At 34.3% G+C, this 22,887-nt stretch overlaps 3 protein-coding genes and 1 long non-coding RNA gene across 8 annotated transcripts; 2 read left to right on the forward strand and 2 right to left on the reverse strand.

The window, feature by feature from the left end:
* The first annotated feature begins 4,830 nt into the window (after positions 1 to 4,830).
* Positions 4,831 to 7,940, forward strand: LOC127241194 (uncharacterized). Its single transcript, XM_051260125.1, has 4 exons — positions 4,831 to 5,230; positions 5,295 to 5,480; positions 5,876 to 6,001; positions 6,084 to 7,940. Exons 1-4 carry the CDS (start codon positions 5,090 to 5,092, stop codon positions 7,938 to 7,940), a joined length of 2,310 nt encoding a protein of 769 aa, XP_051116082.1. The 5' UTR covers positions 4,831 to 5,089.
* On the reverse strand, positions 5,701 to 8,737 carry LOC127241197 (uncharacterized). 2 transcript variants are annotated; one of them, XR_007836489.1, is made up of 4 exons: positions 8,617 to 8,737; positions 8,325 to 8,486; positions 7,934 to 8,231; positions 5,701 to 7,846 (listed from the first exon to the last, which is right to left on the reverse strand). It is a non-coding gene; the product is annotated as an uncharacterized LOC127241197 (long non-coding RNA). The 2 variants fall into 2 exon arrangements; XR_007836490.1 differs by having other exon boundaries at positions 8,325 to 8,534; positions 8,617 to 8,686.
* Positions 7,943 to 9,077, forward strand: LOC127241195 (uncharacterized). The gene is made up of 2 exons (XM_051260126.1): positions 7,943 to 8,470; positions 8,555 to 9,077. The coding sequence occupies exons 1-2, from the start codon at positions 7,943 to 7,945 to the stop codon at positions 8,861 to 8,863; spliced, it is 837 nt and encodes a 278-aa protein (XP_051116083.1). The 3' UTR covers positions 8,864 to 9,077.
* Positions 9,078 to 9,200: 123 nt separating this feature from the next.
* LOC127241193 (uncharacterized) lies at positions 9,201 to 14,506 on the reverse strand. 4 transcript variants are annotated; one of them, XM_051260123.1, is made up of 8 exons: positions 14,231 to 14,506; positions 12,622 to 13,871; positions 11,741 to 11,859; positions 10,411 to 11,010; positions 10,025 to 10,331; positions 9,660 to 9,828; positions 9,481 to 9,580; positions 9,201 to 9,392 (listed from the first exon to the last, which is right to left on the reverse strand). In XM_051260123.1, the coding sequence occupies exons 2-8, from the start codon at positions 13,795 to 13,797 to the stop codon at positions 9,275 to 9,277; spliced, it is 2,589 nt and encodes an 862-aa protein (XP_051116080.1). In that variant the 5' UTR covers positions 13,798 to 13,871; positions 14,231 to 14,506; the 3' UTR covers positions 9,201 to 9,274. The 4 variants fall into 4 exon arrangements, with proteins under 4 accessions (XP_051116080.1, XP_051116081.1, XP_051116078.1 ...); XM_051260124.1 differs by having other exon boundaries at positions 9,660 to 9,825; positions 12,622 to 14,041; XM_051260121.1 differs by having other exon boundaries at positions 12,622 to 14,041.
* Positions 14,507 to 22,887: the final 8,381 nt, after the last annotated feature.

Here is a 22,887-nt window from a genome sequence, read left to right on the forward strand (position 1 = left end):
GGGGTTAGATTGTATTGATAATCTTAAAAATTAGTATAGTTGTAACTGAGTTTTTAATTATACATTGATCTAATACATTAAAGTAAATATAATATTAAATCGGATTAAATAATATAATCCACCCCAATTTCATAAAGTAAACGCACCCTAAAAGTATAGCAACTTCGAATGTATTTTGTCTTCATATCTCACTCTTCTCTATCATGCCGGTCTCTCGTGCAAACATACCAAGGCACATCACTTTCCAAATTGGATCGAAGACACAGGTATATATAAAATTCGAGGTGTTTGTACGAGAGATTCACAATTATGTAAGTGAGTTTTACGCAATAAATAAACATATGGAGTTTCACGCAATAAATAAAATATGAAACATTTTTATATATTTTTATAAAAATACAAGAGGTGTTATATAATTAACTCAACTATGGGTAAATGAGCCATTTCAAAGGTTCACTATGTTTTGAGACACAAGTATATATAAAAATATTATAAATATATGAATAATATTAGAATATTTATGTTAAATTTTGTTTGATTGTATTTAAATTTAAATTTTTAAAATAAATGTTGGAATAGATATATTTTGATATAATATTTTATTAAAAAAAATAGTATATTTTTATTTGTGGTAAAACCAAACAAATCCAATAAATATTTTAAAATAATTATAAAAACTTTGTATTTATATATAATTATTAAATAAATATTTTTTTTTTCTTCTTTAAATGTGTATTCTTATAATCATCTTTTGATATCGTAAATTTGAACTCATGACATCACTGTGACGAATTCATTTCTACATTATTATACCATCTTTTAGGAAAGCTGATTCTGATAAGTTGCCGTTAGGATGGATAGGTACAATGATTTTAGGGTTTAGATATTAAGTGTGGGGTGGGTCAGGTTGGGTTGGGTTGGGTTGGGCTGGGTGGGTATGATCCAAATACGGGCACTACAAAAAAATAATTTATTTGTAACGGAATTCCGTCCCTAAAGTTCACGTAGCTAACGTAATTCCATTCCTATTTTCGTCTCTGATGTCATTAGTAACGGAAAAAATAAATTTAGAGACAAAAAAGTTTTGTTACAAAAATGAATTTTTCTTGTAGTGGGGTTTGTTTGTTTTTCTTTTTTTCGAATGGTGTTTTAGGATTTATAATTAATGATATTTATAAAGTGATATTTATGTAAATATATATAATATTGGATCAAAGTTTATATAAATAATATAATTTTTTGCTTAAAAAAAATGGCGTTTTTTATTGTATATAAGGCCATCTCTAATCCATCTTCATTTATCCAGTTTTAACTTTAAATATGTAGTTGATACAGTAATTTTACTTCAACTATAACTCCATTTTTTACTATTATTCTTCAAATATTCAATTTTTTCTATTATTTTAAACAACTTTTTATTTTTATAATTTAAAATAAAATTTTAAAAAATTTTAAAAAATAAAAATTAAATTTATAATTTTAAAAAAAAAAAAAATAGCGTGTAGCAAACTCTAGATTTGATGCTGGAAATGGCGCTGGATTGAAACAACTCGGCGACAAAAATGATGTTGAAACGCCAAATATGAAGCATGATTGAAGACGCTCTAAGTAACAAATGAAGAAAAATTGACTTAATTTGTAAACAATGTTTGGTTCACCCGTTGCATTGCTGATGTGTCACTTTCATAGCCATCCAATCTAAACTAACTTAGTTAAGCACACTAGCAAATACCATAGTTATAAGTTTTGTCGTATAAGTTGATGATATTATATTTTAATACAATATGGGTGTATTTCCTTTGGATGATTAGTGCGAAATAATATTATTTTATCCATCATAATCATATATTTACTATAATATATTAAAGTTTGATATTGATTAAAGTCCGCTACACTAATATACTTTATTCGTCTCAAAATATCAGTCTCATTTTATCATTTTCGTTCGTCTAAAAACAATAGTCTTATTTTCATTTTTGTAATTGTCTCCCAATTTTTTTACAAATTTATCCTCACTTTATCATAATAGTTACATAAAGTATAAACATTTCAGTCTTTTATAAACACTTTTACAACCACTATCAATATAATATTATTATTATTTAATTATCATCCTCATCTCAAATGTTTCTATTGTTTTGGGATGGATGAAATATTAATTAAGAATAATTAATCTTAACTAGATGGGTAAAATTAATTTATCCAAATAATATTTATGCTAAGATTAATGTTATCTTATATTTAATCAAATAAAATAAACATCATATCAATTAGTCTCCTGATTTATCTCATAGACATAATATAGGTATTAGACCAACACTCCATTCCACTTTTGCAGTTGCTACAGTAAAAATGCAGTTGATTTACAATAATTTTACTCCACCCATAAACTTCAATTTTACTCTAAAAAGTATATTTTCTGTATATTCTTCTTTTATATTATTTTATATAACTTTTCATATTTATAAATTACACCTCAACTTTAATTTATTTTTACATTAAATCCATACACATATAATTTATAAATTATTTAAAATTACATATATAAAAATTAACATTTATAATTAATAACTATTACAAATTAAATAATTTTAAATAAATAATTAAATTCTATCAAGACAAAAAAATAAAAATTATTACTTTTCAAACAGTAAAATTATATATCAATTTAAAAAATAAAATTATATATTACTTTCCAAAAACTAAAATTATATCACTTTTAAAAAATAAAATTATACATTATGTTTTAAAAAAAAATAAAATTACATACAACTTTTAAAATATAAAATTATATATCATCTACTAAAAAATTAAAATTATACAATATACCAAAAAAATACCAAAAATATAAAAAATACCAGTAAAGAACACTGTTGATTGCTGCAAAAATGAGGGAGGGGGGATTTGGGGGTGGTTGGAGCCGTTGATTGCTGCAAAAATGAGGGAGGGGGGATTTGGGCGTGGGTTGGAGCCCCTCCCCCCATTTTTGGTACAACCCACCGCATAAATGCAGTGGATTGGAGACGGTCTTATAATATAATCTTATAGATAGAACAGTCCATATGACACATTATTACTTATTTCAATACAAAGGATATATTCATGCGGCATACCTAAAATATAAACTATCATCACATTTTAACAATTCGCATTATATATTGTATTAACTAAAATATGTGCTATCAATCTATTATGTTTTTATGTAATGATTAAGGTTAATTAATATTGATTAATCTTTATTAATGCGGTGCTCTTAACTATTTTTAGAGATGGTAAAACTAGGCACAATTTAATCTTAATTTTGTATGAATATGAATATAATTTTATATATAAATATAATTTTCCCTAATTGCCCTAATTGCCATGCTTACATTTTTCCCTAATGAAAAATATGAATATAATTTTATATATAAATATAATTTTCATGCTTCTTGTTTAATACAGGGATAAGGTACATATTATACTCCTTCCGTTCAATGTATAATGTCGTATTTTTCATTTTCGTTCGTTTTATATATTATATCACTTTTATTTTTTAGAAAAATATTATGTATTTTAATTATATTTAAAATTTTATAATTTATAACTTTTTAATTTTTATTAAATTAATTAGTTATCTTTAACTTTAATCTAGGGTAAACTTATTATTTTAGTCCCGTAAGTTGAGCTTGTCGCAAAGTAGTCCCGTAAGTGAAAAATTTTCGCTGTTTTAGTCCTCCGGCGCCGGAGACGCCCGCGTGGCTCGCCGGAGGTGACGTGTCTGCCAGGTGTCCCGCCAGTTCAGCAACACCTGGCGAATACGTGGATTTTTTTAATTTTTTATTTCATTTTTTTATATATTTTTAAAACTTATTTTTAATTTTATTTGCATTTTTTTATTTTTTTTATTTGGTTCAAATAAAAAAAATTAATAAAATTGAAAAAAATGGAAAAAAATAAAATAAATCCACGTGTCCGCCAGGTGTCGCTGACCTGGCAGGACACCTGGCGGACACATCACCTCCGGCGAGCCACGCAAGCGTCTCCGGCGTCGGAGGACTAAAACAGCGAAAGATTTTTCACTTATGGGACTAGTTTGCGACAAGCTCCACTTACGGGAATAAAATGATAAAGGGTCCATTTACGGAACTAAAAATAAGTTTAACCCTTTAATCTATAATTATTTGTATTATATTGTAATTATTTTTAATTATTTATTAATCATATCATTACTAAATTTAGATGACAACAGCCACAATACTTGGGACAGGGCGAGAGTAATAAATTTTACATAAAAATATTTTATAAATTTATATTAAAATAGAGATTATGAAGATATAATTTTATTTTATTATTTTCCTTTGTTCTCTGTTGGAAGGCAGTGTAACAATTAACACACAACTCTAAGTTGCGAATACTAAATTACTCGTAAGATGAAGATGAACGTAAACAGAGAGAAGAAGATAAGAAGAAGACGACAATAAATTAAGTGTGTTGGCACAATGCAATCGAAGATGATGTCGAAAGTGTAGGAAAAAAAGGTGAAAGTGAAGCAAGAAAGTAAGGAAAAACAAGAAATTAATAATGATGAGTGGGTGATGGAGAATTGCAGTCAGTAGTTGTCGACAGGAAATTATTATCAATTCATTAATTCATTAATTGGGGGATCATGATCATGATCATGATGAAGAAGAAGAAGAAGAAAATGAAGACAGAGATTGAGAGAGAGAGAGAGAGAGAGAGAGAGAGAGAGAGAGAGAGGAGTAAGTGAGAGAGAGTGGCATGGCAGAGCAGGCAGAGAGACTCACTTTTGTCAATTACCAAACATTCTTTCCACCTGCTCTCTCTCTCTCTCTCTCTCTCTCTCTCTCTCTCCAACTGCCATTAGATGATGATATTATTGTGATATTGAAGGAGTTGTATGTTTGTTATAATTATATAATTATTTGGCAAAATTGTTTGTAAGTAATTTGCTTCTTTACATGTGCAACAATGCTGATTTGTTGCTATCAGCAGAATTATAGCCAATAAGATATACAAACAATATCCATCTATCTATCTTCTTCATTCCATATATGATCGAATCACTCAAAATAATTGTCTGTGAAATATGATGATGATCAGAGGAGGAGGAGACACGTTATTTAGGCTCAAGGGAGGAAGACACAGATCTTCATTATCCTCCTTCGATGGCTCTTCTTCTTCCACTGCCAAATTCGTCTTCTCTTTCTCCAACATTCACGCTCTCCAGGTTCCTTCCTTAGAATTTATTTATTATCTTCTTCACTACATGAATGAACGAAGGAATTTTGCAGGTGCCCAAAGGATGGGACAAGCTCGTGCTATCCATGGTCTCCGGAAAGACGACTCTCCGGAAAACCGGCAAGGCACCCGTCAAGAATGGCACTTGTCGATGGCCCGAAACACTCTCCGAATCCGTATGGATGTCCGACGGCGTCGCAGACCTCCACCAACACCTCATCAAGTTCATCATTTTGCCGGTGAGCCCACCCCCAAACTGTTTCATCAATCTTAATTACAGCTCTTAAACAAATCAAGTAGTTCGCCTTAACAAACAACTGCTCATGCATAGTTCAATTAAACTCTTGATAATATATTTATATATTAGTATATTACTATATAATTTACTAATAAATTTTGCTATTATGTATAATAGATTATTAATAAATAGAGTAAATATATTTAATTTATATATATATATATATAATTTAAGCCAATCTTTGACTTTGTGCGAGCCGAACTCGAACTTGAATTCTTAACCAACCGAATCTAACTGAATCTCTATACCAATATTAAGCTCGTTTGGCTCGTTTAACAGCTCCGATCTTAATCAGGATGTCAATTTCAGTTGATCTAACACATCCATCGTAAACAGGGATCTTCGAAACTCAGAGCCCTCGGCGAAGCCACACTCGATCTGGAAAACTTCCTGAGTTCTCAATCCCCGACTCAAGTATCGTTACCGTTGCAAAAATACCACCACAGCACCACCGTTCTACAAGTAAGCCGCCGCCGCCGTGCTCAAGCATTTCAATTCGACGCGCTGTGTTTTCAGTTTACGGAGAAATTTATATGTTCTTCAGGTTGAAGTTACCTGTCTTACACCAAAAGCGGATGTCCGGACATTACAGGAAGCACGTTTCTCAACGTTTGTTTCACGTTCCAGCTTTGACTCGACGACAGACGATTCTGTAGGCAGGCGTAGCCCGTCTTCGCAAAGCGGCAGCAACAATACAGCGACCAGAAGGCAAGACTCGATCGAATCCATCGAAGCTGCATCTTACACCTCTTATTCGGTGAAATCAGTTCGCTCGATCCAGGCATCGGACAAGTATGGCAAAATAGACTTTGGCGAATCATCGGTTACGACTGCTCCATCCTCGGAGACTTTCACTGAAGCCGATGATCCAGCAGTTCTAGAGCTCATCTCTGAAGCAAAAATGTGGGAACAGAACGCGCGTAAGCTATCGCTCGATTTGGAGACTTCGAGGAAGGAACTTTCTGCGTCGCAGGAAGATTGTCGAAAACTAACTCAAGAAGTCCATCGGCTGAAATCCCAGCTGGAAGAATCGCCGCCAAAAGGGAGCATGAGTCAATACTCGGAGATCCGGGGAATGGCGAGCAGCGATATACAGAAAGAGCTCGAGGACGAGGTGAGATTCCAAGTAGAGCAGAACGAGCATATGTCGATACAGCTCAAGAAAACGCAAGAGTCGAACATTGAGCTCATCGCCCTTCTTCGAGAGATGGAGGAAACGTTGGAGAAACAGAAGCTCGAGCTGGAAAGACTTGCAACGGATTCTAAAATCAATTTCCGGAATGAGGAGTCGGATGAAGTTAACGTTGTCGATCAAGTCTCCGATGAGCTTCTGAACCTGCAAGACTTATTGCAAACATCTCGCGGCAGAATTCTGTTTTTAGAAAGCTCGCTCGACGACAAGATCATAGAGATCGAGATCGAGCAAGATACCATGAATCTTGTTCTGAAGAGATGTCTCGACGGATACAGCCGTAGATTAGGTGAGCTCGATGCTGCCTTATCAAGAGCGATTAGCAAAGAAGATTTAAAAGAGTCGAAACACAATGACCATCAAGATCAGAGCAACGAGATCGAACTACTGAGCTTAACAGATTTTTCGGAACTAGAGACAGATTCTCGAGACAACAAACCAGCGATCGATGTACAATGCCCAAGGAATGAGGAACCCGACGACAACTCCATAGCAGGAAACGCCAATTCATACGAGATGGAAATCGATAATAAGGTGCCGAAGTATTGTCAAGAAACCATCGACGGGGATTTTACAATGAGCACCTCTGATTGTTCCAGCCATTCGGTAAGCGACGCTGTTCTTTACAACAGCAGCAGCAGCATGAGCTCCCGTGTTTCAGACAACATCGTTGAAGAAATCGGGACACAGTGGATGAAATATATTAGCGAACTCGAAGAAGAAAACTTATACTTAACGCAGCGGGTGTATGGCTTGGAAGCTCAGCTAAGATACCTGGTCGATGCAAAGGAATCGGGTTCGCTGGAGTTGAAGCATTCAGAGCACGAGATTATGCGCCTCCATGATCAAGTCAGAAGACTGCAAGAAGAAATCAAATCCCAGAAACTTGACGCGAAGCAGAAGGTGCAAGGAGCGGAGAAACGATGGTCCGAAGCTCAGGACGAGTGCGACCGCCTCAGCAAGCTGAATGTGAAGCTGCAGGCCACAACCGAATCCCTTGTCGACGAATGCAGGTTACAGCAAAAGCTCGTCGGGAAGATGAAGGAGCGGAAGCTGAAGTTGGAAGAGCGGTGTCTTTTCTTGGAGGGGGAAGCAAGAAAATATAAAGGCGTTCACTACAACAAATCAGAACACGAACTTCTTGTCAATGTGCTAGAATCGAATCTGAACTTGAACAAGCTCGACTGGGCGAAGAGAATTACCTGCTGAGAATGCAGTTGCAGAGAGTGCCGGAGCTGCAGAATGAAGTTTTGACACTGACGGTGTCGCGTAAAGAAGCAATGTCGGAAGCTCAGGTGCAGAAAGGATCATTCAAATCGTTATCAGAAGAATATGAGAAACTAAAACGGGAGCGAGTTGCTATGGTGGAGAAACTTTCTTACCAGCGCGAAGTGCAGTCGGAAGCAGAGCTTTGCAGGATGAAGAAAAATGCGTTGGAGGAGAAAGTCCTGAGGCTCGAAGGCGATCTGATGGCAAGAGACCAGGTATGTGTCCAGAAAGCTGAGATGAGACACGAGCTTAGTCGAATGCAGATATCAAATAGCCAACTCTTAATGAAAGTGAAGCAGCTCGAAGAGGTAAGAGAGCATTTACAGAGCAAGTTGCAGTTCTGCGAAGACGGGACTAGACAAAGTCATAGGAAATCGAATTCAGAGACTTGGTGTTCTGAGTATTATCGATCACAGACCAGCGACCCCACAAAGGTTCATAACCACAACAAAGTTCAGCGCGAACTTCAGGTCGTATTTTCACCTCCTGTATACATACATATATATATATGCATACATAGTATGTAAAATTTGACTGTTCATCGCCATGAACAGGAGCCAGAGTCAACACAGTTTCAAATAGAGGAAAAGGACTATGAATCGACAGATGGACTTACAATGAATGAGGCTGGCGAAGCTCAGAAGGCCGAGAGCATTTGTGAAGTGCGAGTTCAGGCAATTGTTTCGAAGGAAGCAGAATCCAGAGAAACAAGTGACGATGCAGAAGCCCAACAAAAGATATTGCTGCTTGAGGCAGAGCTTCAAGAAATACAGGATCGGTACCTGCAAATGAGCCTAAAATATGCACAAGCGGAGGCGCGGAGAGAAGGGCTTGTTATGAAGCTGAAAGCTCTGAGCACTTAGAGCTGCTTCAGTCTACAATAGTCGCTACACGATCTTATCGTTAATGTTAACTATTGCAACACTAGTTTCAAAGATTTCAATGTAAGAACCCCACTTCACATATACAACGTAATTTTGAGTCACAATTCGCACAAAATAAGTTAAAAAGGCACTTGGCGAAGAAAATAAGAGCAACAATAGAAAAAAGGGTGCATTCAACGGTTCAACCTTTCTATATTTCCCAGGAAAGAATAGATGTGTTAATTATTTACGAATGAATGAGGAAGAATTAGTGCCAATTGTACAATGCAAGGCAATCCACATGTACCCGGAAAATGGTGTAAGAAGACTAATAGTGCTATCGACAAGACATGGGGAGCTTCGGAGACCATCCGGTCTTTCCGAGCCGTTTATTGTATCCTACATGTGTTTTTACAGTATGGAATAAGCTCTAATCACCTCAACAATGGGTGCCCGGCACAATGGACACTTTCCGCCTCCACGCACCAACTCATTTGCACATTTGGAGCACGTACACATGTGTCCACATCTACCGAAAGAGAGAAAACAAAGATTCAACTACGAAAGAGACACAAGAATAAAAATACCATCTAGACTCACGTCGTTAGAAACAATACCTGTACAATAGGGAATCGATGTGATTGTCGCAGCAAACACAGCAGGTTCCCTTTCTAACGTGACCCCATTTCGATCCATCCTCAGATGTCTCAGCAATTCCTGCTTGCACAGGCACACATAAATCAATTCAAGTATGCTTAAAAAGGGAAAATGGCTAGCAACAATATTGCAAACAGACCTCGTTCGCCGGCTGAACGATTAAGTGCTGCTGAAACTTCCTGTCGAACTGACCGCTGGAGCTCCAATTGCATATCCATACAAGCTTCTAACATCCTTTGCATGTGATTCATACATTGCTGAAGTTTTGCGACATCGGCTCTAAGATCATTAACCATCTCCCACTCCTGCTACATATTGGCAAAAATTATTAAGTTACGAATAAACTGTGTGAAAATTCTCTGGCATATCGTCGCATAAATGCATATATGAACAAAACTAAACAGTTATTGTACATGTTGAACAGAAGTGAATGATCAATTTAATCTCAGCATTGGATTTCAAATGTGAGATTGTTGATCTGAATCATGAAAAAAATTAACTTACAAGTTCTGAGCGATGGACGTTGGGACGAGGCCATCCAGAGTGGTGCAAATCCTGATGCCAGAGGGGTTGTGGCGGAGGCACCGGAGGTGCAGGTAGCACAAGCGAAGGCCCACCGGTAGCATTGCGCTGATCCTCATTCTGCTGTTCATTTTGCTGGTCCTGATCCATTTCAGACGACGGTGGAAGTGGCAAGTTCCTGTGGAGATCCCAATCCATAGGAGCCCTCCCTCGCCTGTCGACATATGATTGAATCAATTGATCTAGGCTCTCACGGAAACCACTGCGAAGAAGATTAGATACACTCCTCCTGGGATACAAAAAATAATAATAATAAATTAGACAGAAACAGATGAGCAAGGCAAACCCAAAAGGAAGGGAACAGTAACCTGCTCACTAGCTCCCTGAGCTCCATACTGTAAACATTGTCGTCATCGGGTGGGTGGAACCTGGAAACTCTTCGATGAGGTACTGATCGCCGCATTCTTGGAGGATCTGAAGGTCCCTCTGGCCAATTAGCCACAGCTTCCTGAGAGCCATCGTCTTGCAAAACCTCATGAGCTTGCTGCAAACTTCGTTGCACTCTATTTTCAGACATCACCGCTTCTGAGGTCCAGACAAACACAGCATCTTCCTGCAGATTCTGATTGGTGCTGTCTGGTGTAGCGTGTCTCCGTCCATCAGAGTCATTATTTGTTGATTGTTGTCGGTTTGCACTCTCAACTTGAGTAACTTGGCCCTGCCAATGGCTTCCTTGATCAGATATGTTGTCTTGATTTTCTCTTTGAACAGCTGCAAAGCCACCTGTAATCCCCATCCGATCGGGCAATTGGACCCCAGTGTCCTGATTCTCATGTTGCACCTCATGGGAAGCATTCGAATCGCTAGGATCATTTCTAGAATCGTCGCTGCCGCTGTTAGATGAGGTCTCAGAATGGCTGCTCACTTGACCACGAAAAATGTTTTCCAGTCTGGAGCGAAATCCTTCCCTAGATAACCATCCACATAGAATCGTATAAATATTTATTATACATCATACAAATTGTGTTCAACTCTTCTCAGAAATCTATCAGAAAAAACACAACAAGGCACGGAAACATCGGTGTAACGTTCTCTCATATACATATAATATTATCTAAAATCTACTACTTGCTCAATTCTTACCCCTATTAAAATCAAATCTATCCATTTTACACCTCACAATACAACAATTGCCCGTATCCTATCACACCATTTAGTCAATATGTACTATTTCCGTACTATATATATATATATATAAACCATCAAATCAAGTCAAATGTTCTTGACTGCGATTCAACTAGAAAAATGAAGAAATTAAAAATACAGAAACCAATGTATTTTACTAACAAAACACTCATGCCAAACAAACCAAAGCAATGTTAAACATTGATCCCAAGAATAATCAAGAAAAACGCAAATGAACAGTTTGATATTGTTGAAATAGTAAAGTATACACATAAAATACCTCCTATGCTTTAGCCATTCAATGATAAGATTAACTTGAACAAGCATCGACTTATCATCCTTACAGTTTGAAACAAGTAATCCTTAAAAATCAAGACTATGATAATCCCTACCAGTCACTTAAACAATCATTAATTAATAGGGAAAGGCAAAATTAACCTAAACAGGAAGAAATATAAAATAAAGGAAAAGAAAGGTATTTTCAACTGAAATATAGCTTCTATATGCACATACCTTAGACCAGAGACGGTGTGTCGCTGCCTTAGTTGGTTTAGCTCACTCGCTGCCATTGAAGGAGGTCTCTCTTCCTCAACGGGTCTCTCATTTCTTAAAAATCTCCCTCTAAGTAGTGACTGAAAAATCATAAGATATTATCAATGTCTAAATGAAATCAATGAAGAAAAAAAAAAGAAGAAGAAGAAGAACTAGTTCAAGGTATTAGCTTAACCTATTAAGCAAATATTATAAAGTGGGAGATTAAAATCTTCAATTACCAATAAATTTTTAGTGAAAAGAAAATTTTGAATCATTACCAAAGGCATTTAAAACAAATAAATACTTGGAAGCTATTACTTGAATAACTGTTTAAAACATCTGAGAATTTCAGATGAATATAAGTGTTGCAATACCGAAATATGATAATATCAAAATGATTATACAGTCAAGGCTCAACCAAGAAAATAACGATTCACAGATGGGTGCACCTGTCAGAAATTCATTTTGCCGTATTTATACGCAGGAAGCAACCAGTTTGTGATCAGGTGATGAACAGAATATCATAATTTTAGATAAAAACATGGTTTGACAAAAGCATACCTTCCTAACTCGATATTGTGAACACATCCTCACTGAAAAAATTACACCATTCAGAAGACAAAATTCGACTAGAGAGAAGTGGGGCTTTAAGTAACATACATTCTAAAATGCTGACTTTCCTGTTAATATTCCTAGAAGTCGAGAACTCTCAAAGTGATTCATATAGTCATAGATTAATTACAGTTAGAACATCAAAAATAAATAAATAAATAATAGAACAGGCTGAAAAATCAAACATTCGACAATATCAATATCTAATAACTAATGCAATGGATTAAGCAAAAAAAAAAAAAGATCACCTGAATACGATTGCGGTGAGCAAAATCAGAAACAGCGCGATGTTCCAGTAATCCCTGGAGTTCACGTTGCCTTTCCCTTTCAACCCTTACAAGCAAATCAAGCAGCGCTTGTCGTCCTCGCAACCTCAACATGTCCCTGCGTATATGCTCCGGCTGACCTTCATCGTGATCAGCAGCAGAACCTTCATGAGCAAGATCGACTTGGCCTGTAGGCTCATTATCCCGCCCTTCTCTGCGCCCACCACGAGGCCCTCTCTGCTGACTTGTCATTTGCATCCATTCCCTCACAATTCTTACCCTCTCACGCTCGGTTTCCCCAAGCCATTCAGCTCTCGGACTATCATTCCTCTGCATGACATTAGAGGAAGTATCGCTAATTCCACTTTCCATCCACCCACGAACAATCTGGCTTACCCTTTCCCTCTCAATTTCTCCAATATCAGGTGATTGATCGCGACTGGAGTTTCTGTGCTCTCGATTCTCATTCTGTGGTTCACCCCGATCATGGGACCAAGTAGCGTAATCGTTCTCATTCTCACTCTCACTAGCATCGCCAAGACTACGACTATTCTCACCCTCCCGGCCTTCCAACATGTTTGTCGATGCATTTGTATTAGAATCCACACTTATCTGCTGCCTCAATCTATCTCTCACTCTCTCCCGCGCACGATTCAGTGCGTGCTCGTCTTCCAATTCCCGCCACATCTGCAAAATAGACGACGCTCGGGTGCTCAGCCTCTCCACATTTCCCTGGCGTCTCGAAGTCGGGGATTGTGACTCCCTCAAGAACGACGAATCAAGCATCGACACCGTGTGCAAGCCTGCGAGTGCCATCAACTCTGCCTCGCGATTCCTCCTCTCAATCGTGGTGATCATCTCCTGCGCCTGACGCGCAGCCCACCCACTCAAAATCCTCGAGTGGCGTCTCCTGGCTGCGGAAGACTCCGCCAGATCATCTCCTCCGAGCTCCGACCTCCTCCTCCTCCGGACAAGCTGCTCCCCTTCACCCTCCTCGTCCTCAGTCATACTTGTTCGAGGTGAACTACACGAAGCAAATGACATATAATCTTCATAATGCTCCCTCATCAGTTCCTCTAGCTCCCTCTCGAATTCGGATCGAGTAGGGCTACTGGGACTCTCCGGTTTCTGCTGCAGCTGTTGCCTAACATCAGCCATCCTTCACTCCCTACTCCTCCAATGGCTACCACTCCCACCTCCAAATACAGTCACCGGAACAAGCAAACATCGAACTGAACCCACAGCCAGAAACTTGTAAACCCCATTTTCCACTACAAAAATAATCAATCACGCAAAAGTCCAATCCCCGCACTCACAAATCAAACCAAACCCTAACCCTGACAGGCAGAAATCGACACCAAATAATCCAGCACAAAAGCCCTCTATCAAACCCTCGAAATCACTGTACGGACACATAATATCGCCTGATTAAACAAAATTATCCGATAATTCCACTTCCGTCGGACGACAAAACAGGAAAGAAATTAAGATCACAGAAACATAATTACACAGGAGGGAAACGAGGATCGCACGGCAACATCATACGACCTATATAGGAAATCACATAATTCATCGGTTAAATCAAACGTACCCTGAAAGCTGAAGCTGTATCTTCTTCGATTGCAGGTAGGCAATACGAATCTACGAAACAAAATCCAATCCTTTTTTGTCGAAATTAGAGTGTGTGTGGTGTGGTGCGGGTGTTGTCTGAGAGCTATGAATACAGTGGGGACTGGGGAGGAGCGGAGAGGAGAAGAGGGGCCAGAAGGAAAGGGAAGAAGATGGAGTTTATAAGCAAAGGGAAAGAGGCAGCCATTGTTATAATCATTTTCTTTTGCCCGGAAAAAGCCATTGGTCAAAAGAAAATGAAAATCAATCAATATTGCAGCAGGGTACTTTTCAACCACCACAGCTACGCTCCTTGTGCCTATACGTGTATGATGTACGTATGTAACGTATGCGTATATTTATATTTATATTTATATTATCCTTATATATTAGTAATATTTTGGTGTATTTCTCTTAGGGTGTGTTTGTTTGGAGGTTTAGATTTTGAATTGGGATTTGAATAGTAAAAATTTTGAATTTGAATAGTTGTATGATGTGATATAAATAGGTGATGATGCGATGTTTTGAATGTAAAATTGATTTTTAGTATAATATAAAAAATGAAAAATATGTGTTTGATTTGATGTTTTTGGGGAAAAAATTTTGGATGAATAGTGGAATTTTATCCAAATCCATCAAACGAACACACCCTAATGAGTTTGAAAAATTTTGATTTGAATTTGTTATTAAAATAATATTTAATGAAATATTTTTGTAAAAAAAATTATATATTTCTTTTTAAATTTTGGTTTAAATTTATTATGAAAATAATACTTGATAAAATATTTTGTAAAAAAATTATATATTTTTTTTTTTCAAAAAACTCAGAGTTCAAATAGAAAAATTTAAAAAAAATTTACTTAAAAAAACAAACCCAAAATTATTATAGAATGTAAACATTAAGAGCTGGTTGTTCATCTAATAATTTTTTTTTTCGTGGTTTCTTATAAATATTAGTATAAAAAAAAATAATATATATTATACATTATATATTTATAAAAATAATATTTCCTCATTTCCAATACAACAGTCTTATTTATTATTTTTTGTTCGTCCCAAAACAATAGTCTTATTTTCATAAATAATCGTATCACCGTAAAACTACCTTTACTTTTTTATTTTTATTAAAACCACGAGTTTTTACACTAATACACTAACAACAAAAAAGTCTTTTATTCGTACTTTTTACCGCCTACCAATATAATATCAATATTCTTTAAATCTCTTGTCAAACTCAATTAAAATTATATTTATAGAACAGAATGAGCAAATAATTTAATAAAAAATATTACTTTTTATATTATCATATAATTTTTTATACCAAGCATTAAAAGTAAAGTCATTTGAAAACACAAGTGAACACACCCAACAAAACTTAGCGTGTATGTTTTGTTCGAAAATAAAATTAAAAAAAAAAATGTTTGCTCACGCCACTAGCAATCTGATTTTATTGTTGAGTTTGAATTTTAAATTAATAAAATTTAAAATAAAATACTATAATTTATTATAATAAAAATAGATATTAATATGAATATCTACTAATTTTTAGTGAAATATAAAAATATATATATTTAACTTGATATTTTTATAAAAAATATAAACTTATGTTATATATATATGCTCAATTTTCTTATTTGTATGTAATACTCCGTCGCAATGTTGTCATTTGATTTTTGCGGTAATTGACATTAAAAATATCATTATATTTTAATAATTTACTCTAAAAATGTCATTGTACTAGTATTATAAGAGACTAATAAATATATTCTTATTTTTTTTTTCAATTTGTACTACGTCTTGATATAATAATTAATATTCAAATATCAACATGCAAAAAGTCAATGGCAACCTTGCAGCGGGACGGAGGGAGTATAAGTATTTTTGTTTCCTTTTTAATAAAACAAATCATGTTTTTTTAATCTTCGTCTTTTAAAATTATATTCACTTTTTTCTCAAATTTTTTTAAATAAAAATTATACCACTTTTTATATATTATTTTAAATATATAATTAAATTTTAGTGAATAGAGTATACAAATTAAAAATTAAATATTTGATTTGATTTTTTTTTAGATAAAAAAAAATAATAATGATAAATAGTAAAAAACAAATCAAATCATCCAAACAAACACATGAACCAATGGATATAAGTGATAAAAATAAGGTATACAACCAAACTCGCGACTATCAAATCATGTTCACCGTGTTTTTGTCTTGTAACATATCAGTTCCGTAGCAAATACCATCCTTAATGTAAAAATTTGCACCTCAAAATTTTTGATTTTTTTTATTTATCAATACATGTCTCAAACAATAGGCGTATACAAAACTACATTTTGTCCCCGTAAGGGATAACCTAGTGGTGTGAGGTGGACTTATGACCGTGAGATCATGGGTTCAAACCTCCGACACCTCCAGGTCACCTGCTACACATAGTTCGTCGATTGTGACTTATCTTGTCGGGCCTAGTTTGCAATGTATCAGGTTCGGTCGGGGGTTTACCAAGTGCGCACTTTCGGGTAGCGGTTGCAATTTTTACTTTATCAAAAAAAAAAAAAAAAAAACTACATCTCAAACTAGCGGTGAACAAAATATTCGAAATCCGAAAATCCAATCCGAAATTTAGAATTTGATTCAAATTTTCGGATTGGTTCGAAATGAATATTTGACAAATTTTGAATTTTTGGATTGGATTGGTATACTTAAAATCCGAACCAATTCGAAAAATAACATTTTAATATATTTTATCATATATGTTTAATATTTTATTAAAAATATTATATTTTAATATAAATAAAAAATCAAAATTATTAATTATATTTTAATGTATTTAATTTTTATATATTATATATTCTTAATATTATAAAACAATAATAAAATATAAAATAAATTCTAAAATTTTAAAAATAAAAAATAAAATAAAATTTCGGATTTTTTTTGTTTGATTCGAATTTTTTAGTTCGGATTTCAAATTTCAATTATTTCGGTTCAATTTGGATTGATTTTTTGAAAATTCAGATTTTTAGATCGTTATCTGAATCAAAATTCCGAATGTTTACCCATATTTTAAACTACAACTAGGCAATCATATTAAATCCACTAAAACACCATTATCATATAGTGTAATACTACCTTGGTTCTATAAAACTAGCACCGTTTGTCTTTTTGTCATTTTCTCTTAATATATACCACGTACTGTTATAATAATTAATATTTAAATATCAATATACAAAAAGTTTATGAAACTTTTTTTTATAGAACGAAGATAGTATAATAAAATCTTGCCGTTCCAAACAAATTATTGAGAGTTTATAATAATCATACATTCTTCAATCCAAAATATGAAAAGTGTCCAAAAATAAAAAATAAAAGCCAACAAACTGATTGCGCACCAAAATCCCATCACAATAGCATATATCCCGACAAGGGCCATTTTGGATTTATTCAAGGCCTGAGTAAAAAATAAATAATATGCTCTATAAATAAATAATTTTTTTTTCAAAATACTATCAACGACAAAAATAATAATAAATTTCACAAAAATAAAAATTATACTAATCATATATACAATAAATAAATACATGAGACCTAATTTTTTATACATATCTTGACTATTATAAAATTTGACAATATTTTGACAATTATCAAACCAATAACTTAATAATAATAACTACAAATTCTAAAGGTAAGGAATATAGAATTAATTTTAGAACAAATATAGTTAAAGTTGATTAGAATTAGAATTGGATTGACTAATTGTAGAAAAAAAAGAGATAAAATTTAAATTAAATTTTAATATATCTAATAATAATGGTGATGACTCCAAATATGAGCATATTCTTAGCTTGACAAAAATGTGTATTACTCGAATTTCTGTATAAAAACCATCAAAATAATTTGTAAACGGCATACATTATTGATCTATATCACTTGGCATGATCCAGAGTTTGTTGTTGAGATTATTAACGATTTTTGCCCTCTTAAGCGATAGTCTGATACCGGAAAAGTTAAGGCAGACGCCGCAAGCGACAGCCGCCTCCGCTCACAGCGCCCAAGTCACCTTCTAAAAATACTAAGGCATGAGAGGCAAGTGATATCCTCTCCTGCTTGCAAGCGACGGCCTAGACACCCACCGCTGCAGATCAAGTCCAGATTTCAACTAAGTGTTCCAACTGCAGCGGTACAGCCATTCCATTTCCAGCCAGCACAAGCGAGCCTAGCTGCGCTGATGCCCTCCAACTCTCCAGCAAGCGAGGAAGATCTGTGCCCTTAACCTTCAATGCAAGCGAAGCGGGCACCCTGAGAGTTATGGCCAGCAACTACTTCAACAGAACAACTACCAGCAACCGCCTAACTGCCCAGCGGTTAGAACCGCCCAGCAACTGCTTGCAACCGTCTCTTTGCACCTGCTATAAATAGGGCCAGATATCTTTATGTAGAGAGATCGATTTTTGGTGATTTTTGCATACTGTTAGTATTCGTCGTCTTCCTGTTTCAAAGAGCTCCAACCCTGTAAGGGAGTTCTCCACAGGAATGGCCAAGGGAGTAGGGGTTTTTCCTCTCCCTTGGCCAAGTCTTTACTGTTTTTTTAGATTAGATTACTGCTTTCGTTTACAGCTTTGTAGTTCTAATCTTTCACGCTTTCGTAGTATATAAAGAAATATCATTCACTTCTTCAAACTAAATTCTTTCACACTTTTTCACACTTATATAAATCAAGTTTAGAGAATTTCATTTCACTGGTTTAGAGCGATAGAAGAATTGATTATCTGAGCCTTGTTATGCGCCAAAAGCGGTCTCAAGGTAGTTCAATGTAGTTAAGTATGCAGGAGTCTTGTCGACCTGCTTAACTACTGTGCAAAATTCGATTTTGATTAAATAGTAGTAACACAGGGGTAAAGCCACTAATGAGGCAGATATTGGGAAAATTAATGGGACATAGGCAGGGGGTCTATTAGGTCACAGAGATTTCTAGTAACAGTAGGGTTTCTTTCTTATAATGTCTCGATTCTTGGTGTCATTGAAGTCTTGTTGTAAATCCCCCCAGGTCAAAAATTTCAGTGTTATGAGTTATTTACAATTTAGTTTATATAATTACAACATCTTCCTCCAACTATTTCCGTAATATACATATACTCTTCCAATAACACACCTACATCATTCGCTCACTACATCCAGGAAAATCTATCCATTTAGTAACGCACAGATCAGACACAACATCTCTCCTCCACTCTATTTCGCTCATATATATATATATACAATGTGCCGCTCGCTCATGTCCCGTTCATCTGGTAACCGCGATTCATCCATGTCCCGCTCATCTGGTCCCCACTTCCGCTCATGTCCCGATCATCTGGTTACCACTGGTACTTCACTTCCCGCCTTCGCTTCGCTCGCTTCCGCTCATCTCAATTTTTATTGCTTTATTTACCACTTTAGTAGTTAAACTTCGGATCCGCTGCAAGCGGATCCTTTTCTGCATTTTCGTCACTTTCTTCAAGATTTTCACCTTTGAAATTCATGACTTAAAATCCTTGTGTTCAACCTGGAAACTCACCAATAAAAAGAGTATAAATAATTGTGATAACTACTCAGGGTCTACAACCACAAAATTGCTATATCTGATCGCTTTCCTATAAAATCCTACTCACTAACTTTCGAATAAAATTCCTTGTGAATTTGTATAAAAATTACTGTAACAAATTTTAGTTATCAAATGGGCTTTAAAAATATTACGAAATCTAAAGGCGGAAAAGAGGAAATTAATTTTTTTTAAAAAAAATGATTAAAATTTAATTTTAGAATTAAAAAAAAATTAGATTGAACAGTTGAGAAAAATATAGGATAAGATCTAAATTAAATTTTAATATAACTAAAATTTAAAATTATGGACCCTCTTAAAGTAGAGACCCGCAATTGCTCAAATTGTTGTCGCTAAGAGTCAGCTCTGATCCAGACGAGCGTTGATCCTCTCCAGTTGCTCTATCTTGGCAAAGAAGAAGAATGAACTAGGCACACATAACTAAAATGGGAGATAAGGAGAAAATCGATCGAATTGACACATCACAGAGCAGAGACGACGTGGCTCCAGAAAAGGAGAAGAAAGAATTACGAGCCTACAGTGTAAGGGTAACTTGGAAATAAATAAATAGAATTAAAATGTTAGTCTAAAATGTTGGGATATGCATCATTTCAAAATTTAGTATTTTAGGTTCAATAATGTGACATCCCGGCCCACCTTACAGGCCAAGACAAGTCCTTCCAGTGCACTTCTTTCTTCACTCACGCGTTTTTTGAATAGGATTTTCGAAAAAAAAAAATTGTATATTATTGACATGAGTAGTATATTCAATCCATTTAACTTCTATTTAACCTTGAAGGTATTACATCATCCCCAACTCATCATTATTCATCTTTGAGAGTATCACAAATAAGCTATTTGGAAAAATTAATTTACCAAACATTTTTTAACTGGTCAAATAGTTAAAAATTGTTCAATAAATTAAAAGTTATTCAAAATGTTTCTCAAACACTCTCTAAGACGTTATTATGTTACAAAATTTATGTCATAAGTCATTGTTGTGTTTGGAGAATTTGATATCAAGATCTTATTAATTGTTTTTAATCTCTCTTCTCGTTGTTTAAGATTTATTCGTTTTCTCTCATTATTATAAATTAATTTCTACTTACAAGATATATGAGGTTGTCATAACTATCATTTATCTTCGCTACACACTATTTTGACACAATTTCCAGTGAATAAATATGCATAGCTTGATGGCTTACATGAGCTTTTTCATAAGATAGTCAACAAACTTACTTAAATACTTTAAGTGTGTAGAAAATTATGAATGCTAGCGAGACGGAGAAATGTGATATTGCACTATTTAATATCAAAAGTGAAGAAAAATTATCTTGAAACTAAGTTAAGAATAAAGCAAATAAAAGAAAATTAATTGAAGAATGAGCTTATTCTAGAGCAAACTGAAATTTTCGTATTATTAAGTTAGACAAAATATGAAAAAACTAAAAAAAAAAAATGAGAAAATAATGAAAATATAGACGTTGTAAAATGCAAATGAGTAGTGAGAAAATTTTATATAGACAGACAACTTTTAAAAACTTGCGATTAGAACTGCTCACAACTAACTAATAACTTGATTGAGAGTTGAAATTGTAGATTTGGATTTTAAATAATTATATGATGTGATATGAATATATGTTGATGTATTATTTTGAATTTAAATTTATTTTTTAGTATGTAATAATAAATAGTAAAATTTTGTCAAAATCCTTAAACCAAACACACTATACATTAATTGCAATATCAATTACATTGTTGTTTGTAAAATGGACATCGATGGGATGAATTGTGAAAAACAACGGAATACACTACAATTAGCAAAAGTAAATTGAGAAAAGTTGTAGTAATCAATCAAGCAGATAGTAAATGAGCATGCAAGTGATTAGAGCCACCAAATGAGTCAATAATTACAGTTAAGTGAATAGGGTAGCTATTTGTTCTTTTGACATAAATTGAATCTTTTTTAGAAACCAAACTAGTAAAGTATGAATCAATGATTGAGTATGAATTTAAGCGAGCTTTTTAGCAACCAACTTCTTGGGATAGCAAATAATTAAATGTGAGACAACAACTTGACCTTTTTAAAAAATACACCGTGAGCAAAAAAATCAAATAAAAATTCTTACTGTAAATTAATTAATTATTCTTGTCATTTTTATACTAAAATAAGCTTAATTTAAAATAAATAATGATTAAATGCATACTTAACAAAATATTTTGATTTAGTTAAATTGCACATAAAATATGGTTAAAAAATAATAAACTAATATGTTGATAAGTAAGATACAATAAGTGGATTACTTAAATAAATCAACATAAATAAGACCAACTTTTAAAATAAATATATCATAAAATATACAAAAATCAAAAGTTATCAAACCTCAATAAAACTCTTTTTTATGTATAAAACGTCACTAGTCGAGTGGAGGTTGAGGTAGAAGCCTCAACTTGTATATATCACGAAATAACTTGAAGTGTCATGTATAAAACAATGAAACATAAATCATTGGTATGACAATAAAACAAAACTATACAATAATTATAGATAAAAATTAAAGATACAATTGTTCAATCTTATCCAAAATGTGTCATAGAAATCCGAAACTCGAAAGACAATAAGTGTCAATAGTAATAATACCTTTGAGATGACTCGCAATGTTATGAGAATTGAAGGTCTATGTCCGTCTTGAGTTGCATGCTTGATTTGCAAGAAAATCAGTTGTACAATTATATTTTGTAGATATGTAAGATTTTCCACGTGATGTTCCAAAATTGATCTTGATCTTCATAAGATTTTTTTAAGAATCTAGTGAGTTGTGGAAAACAAAATCAAGTGGATGCTAACCATAGAGTTGGTTGCGATCCAAAGGGGATTGAGGCCACGTTCGCTTTCTATTGTTACTCCTTGCAATATTGCTTGAAGCTCAGCGAAAGTATTATTTGAAATTCTAATTGCATCATGAAAAACAATAATGATGGAGCTATAGTGATCTCGAATGATATTGCATGTGCCTGTAGGTTCCAGATTGTTTTTCAAAGCACCATCCATATTAAACT

Source organism: Andrographis paniculata, unplaced genomic scaffold (genome assembly GCF_009805555.1).
Source record: "Andrographis paniculata isolate CXL003 unplaced genomic scaffold, ASM980555v1 Contig82END, whole genome shotgun sequence".
Lineage (NCBI taxonomy): Eukaryota > Viridiplantae > Streptophyta > Magnoliopsida > Lamiales > Acanthaceae > Andrographis > Andrographis paniculata.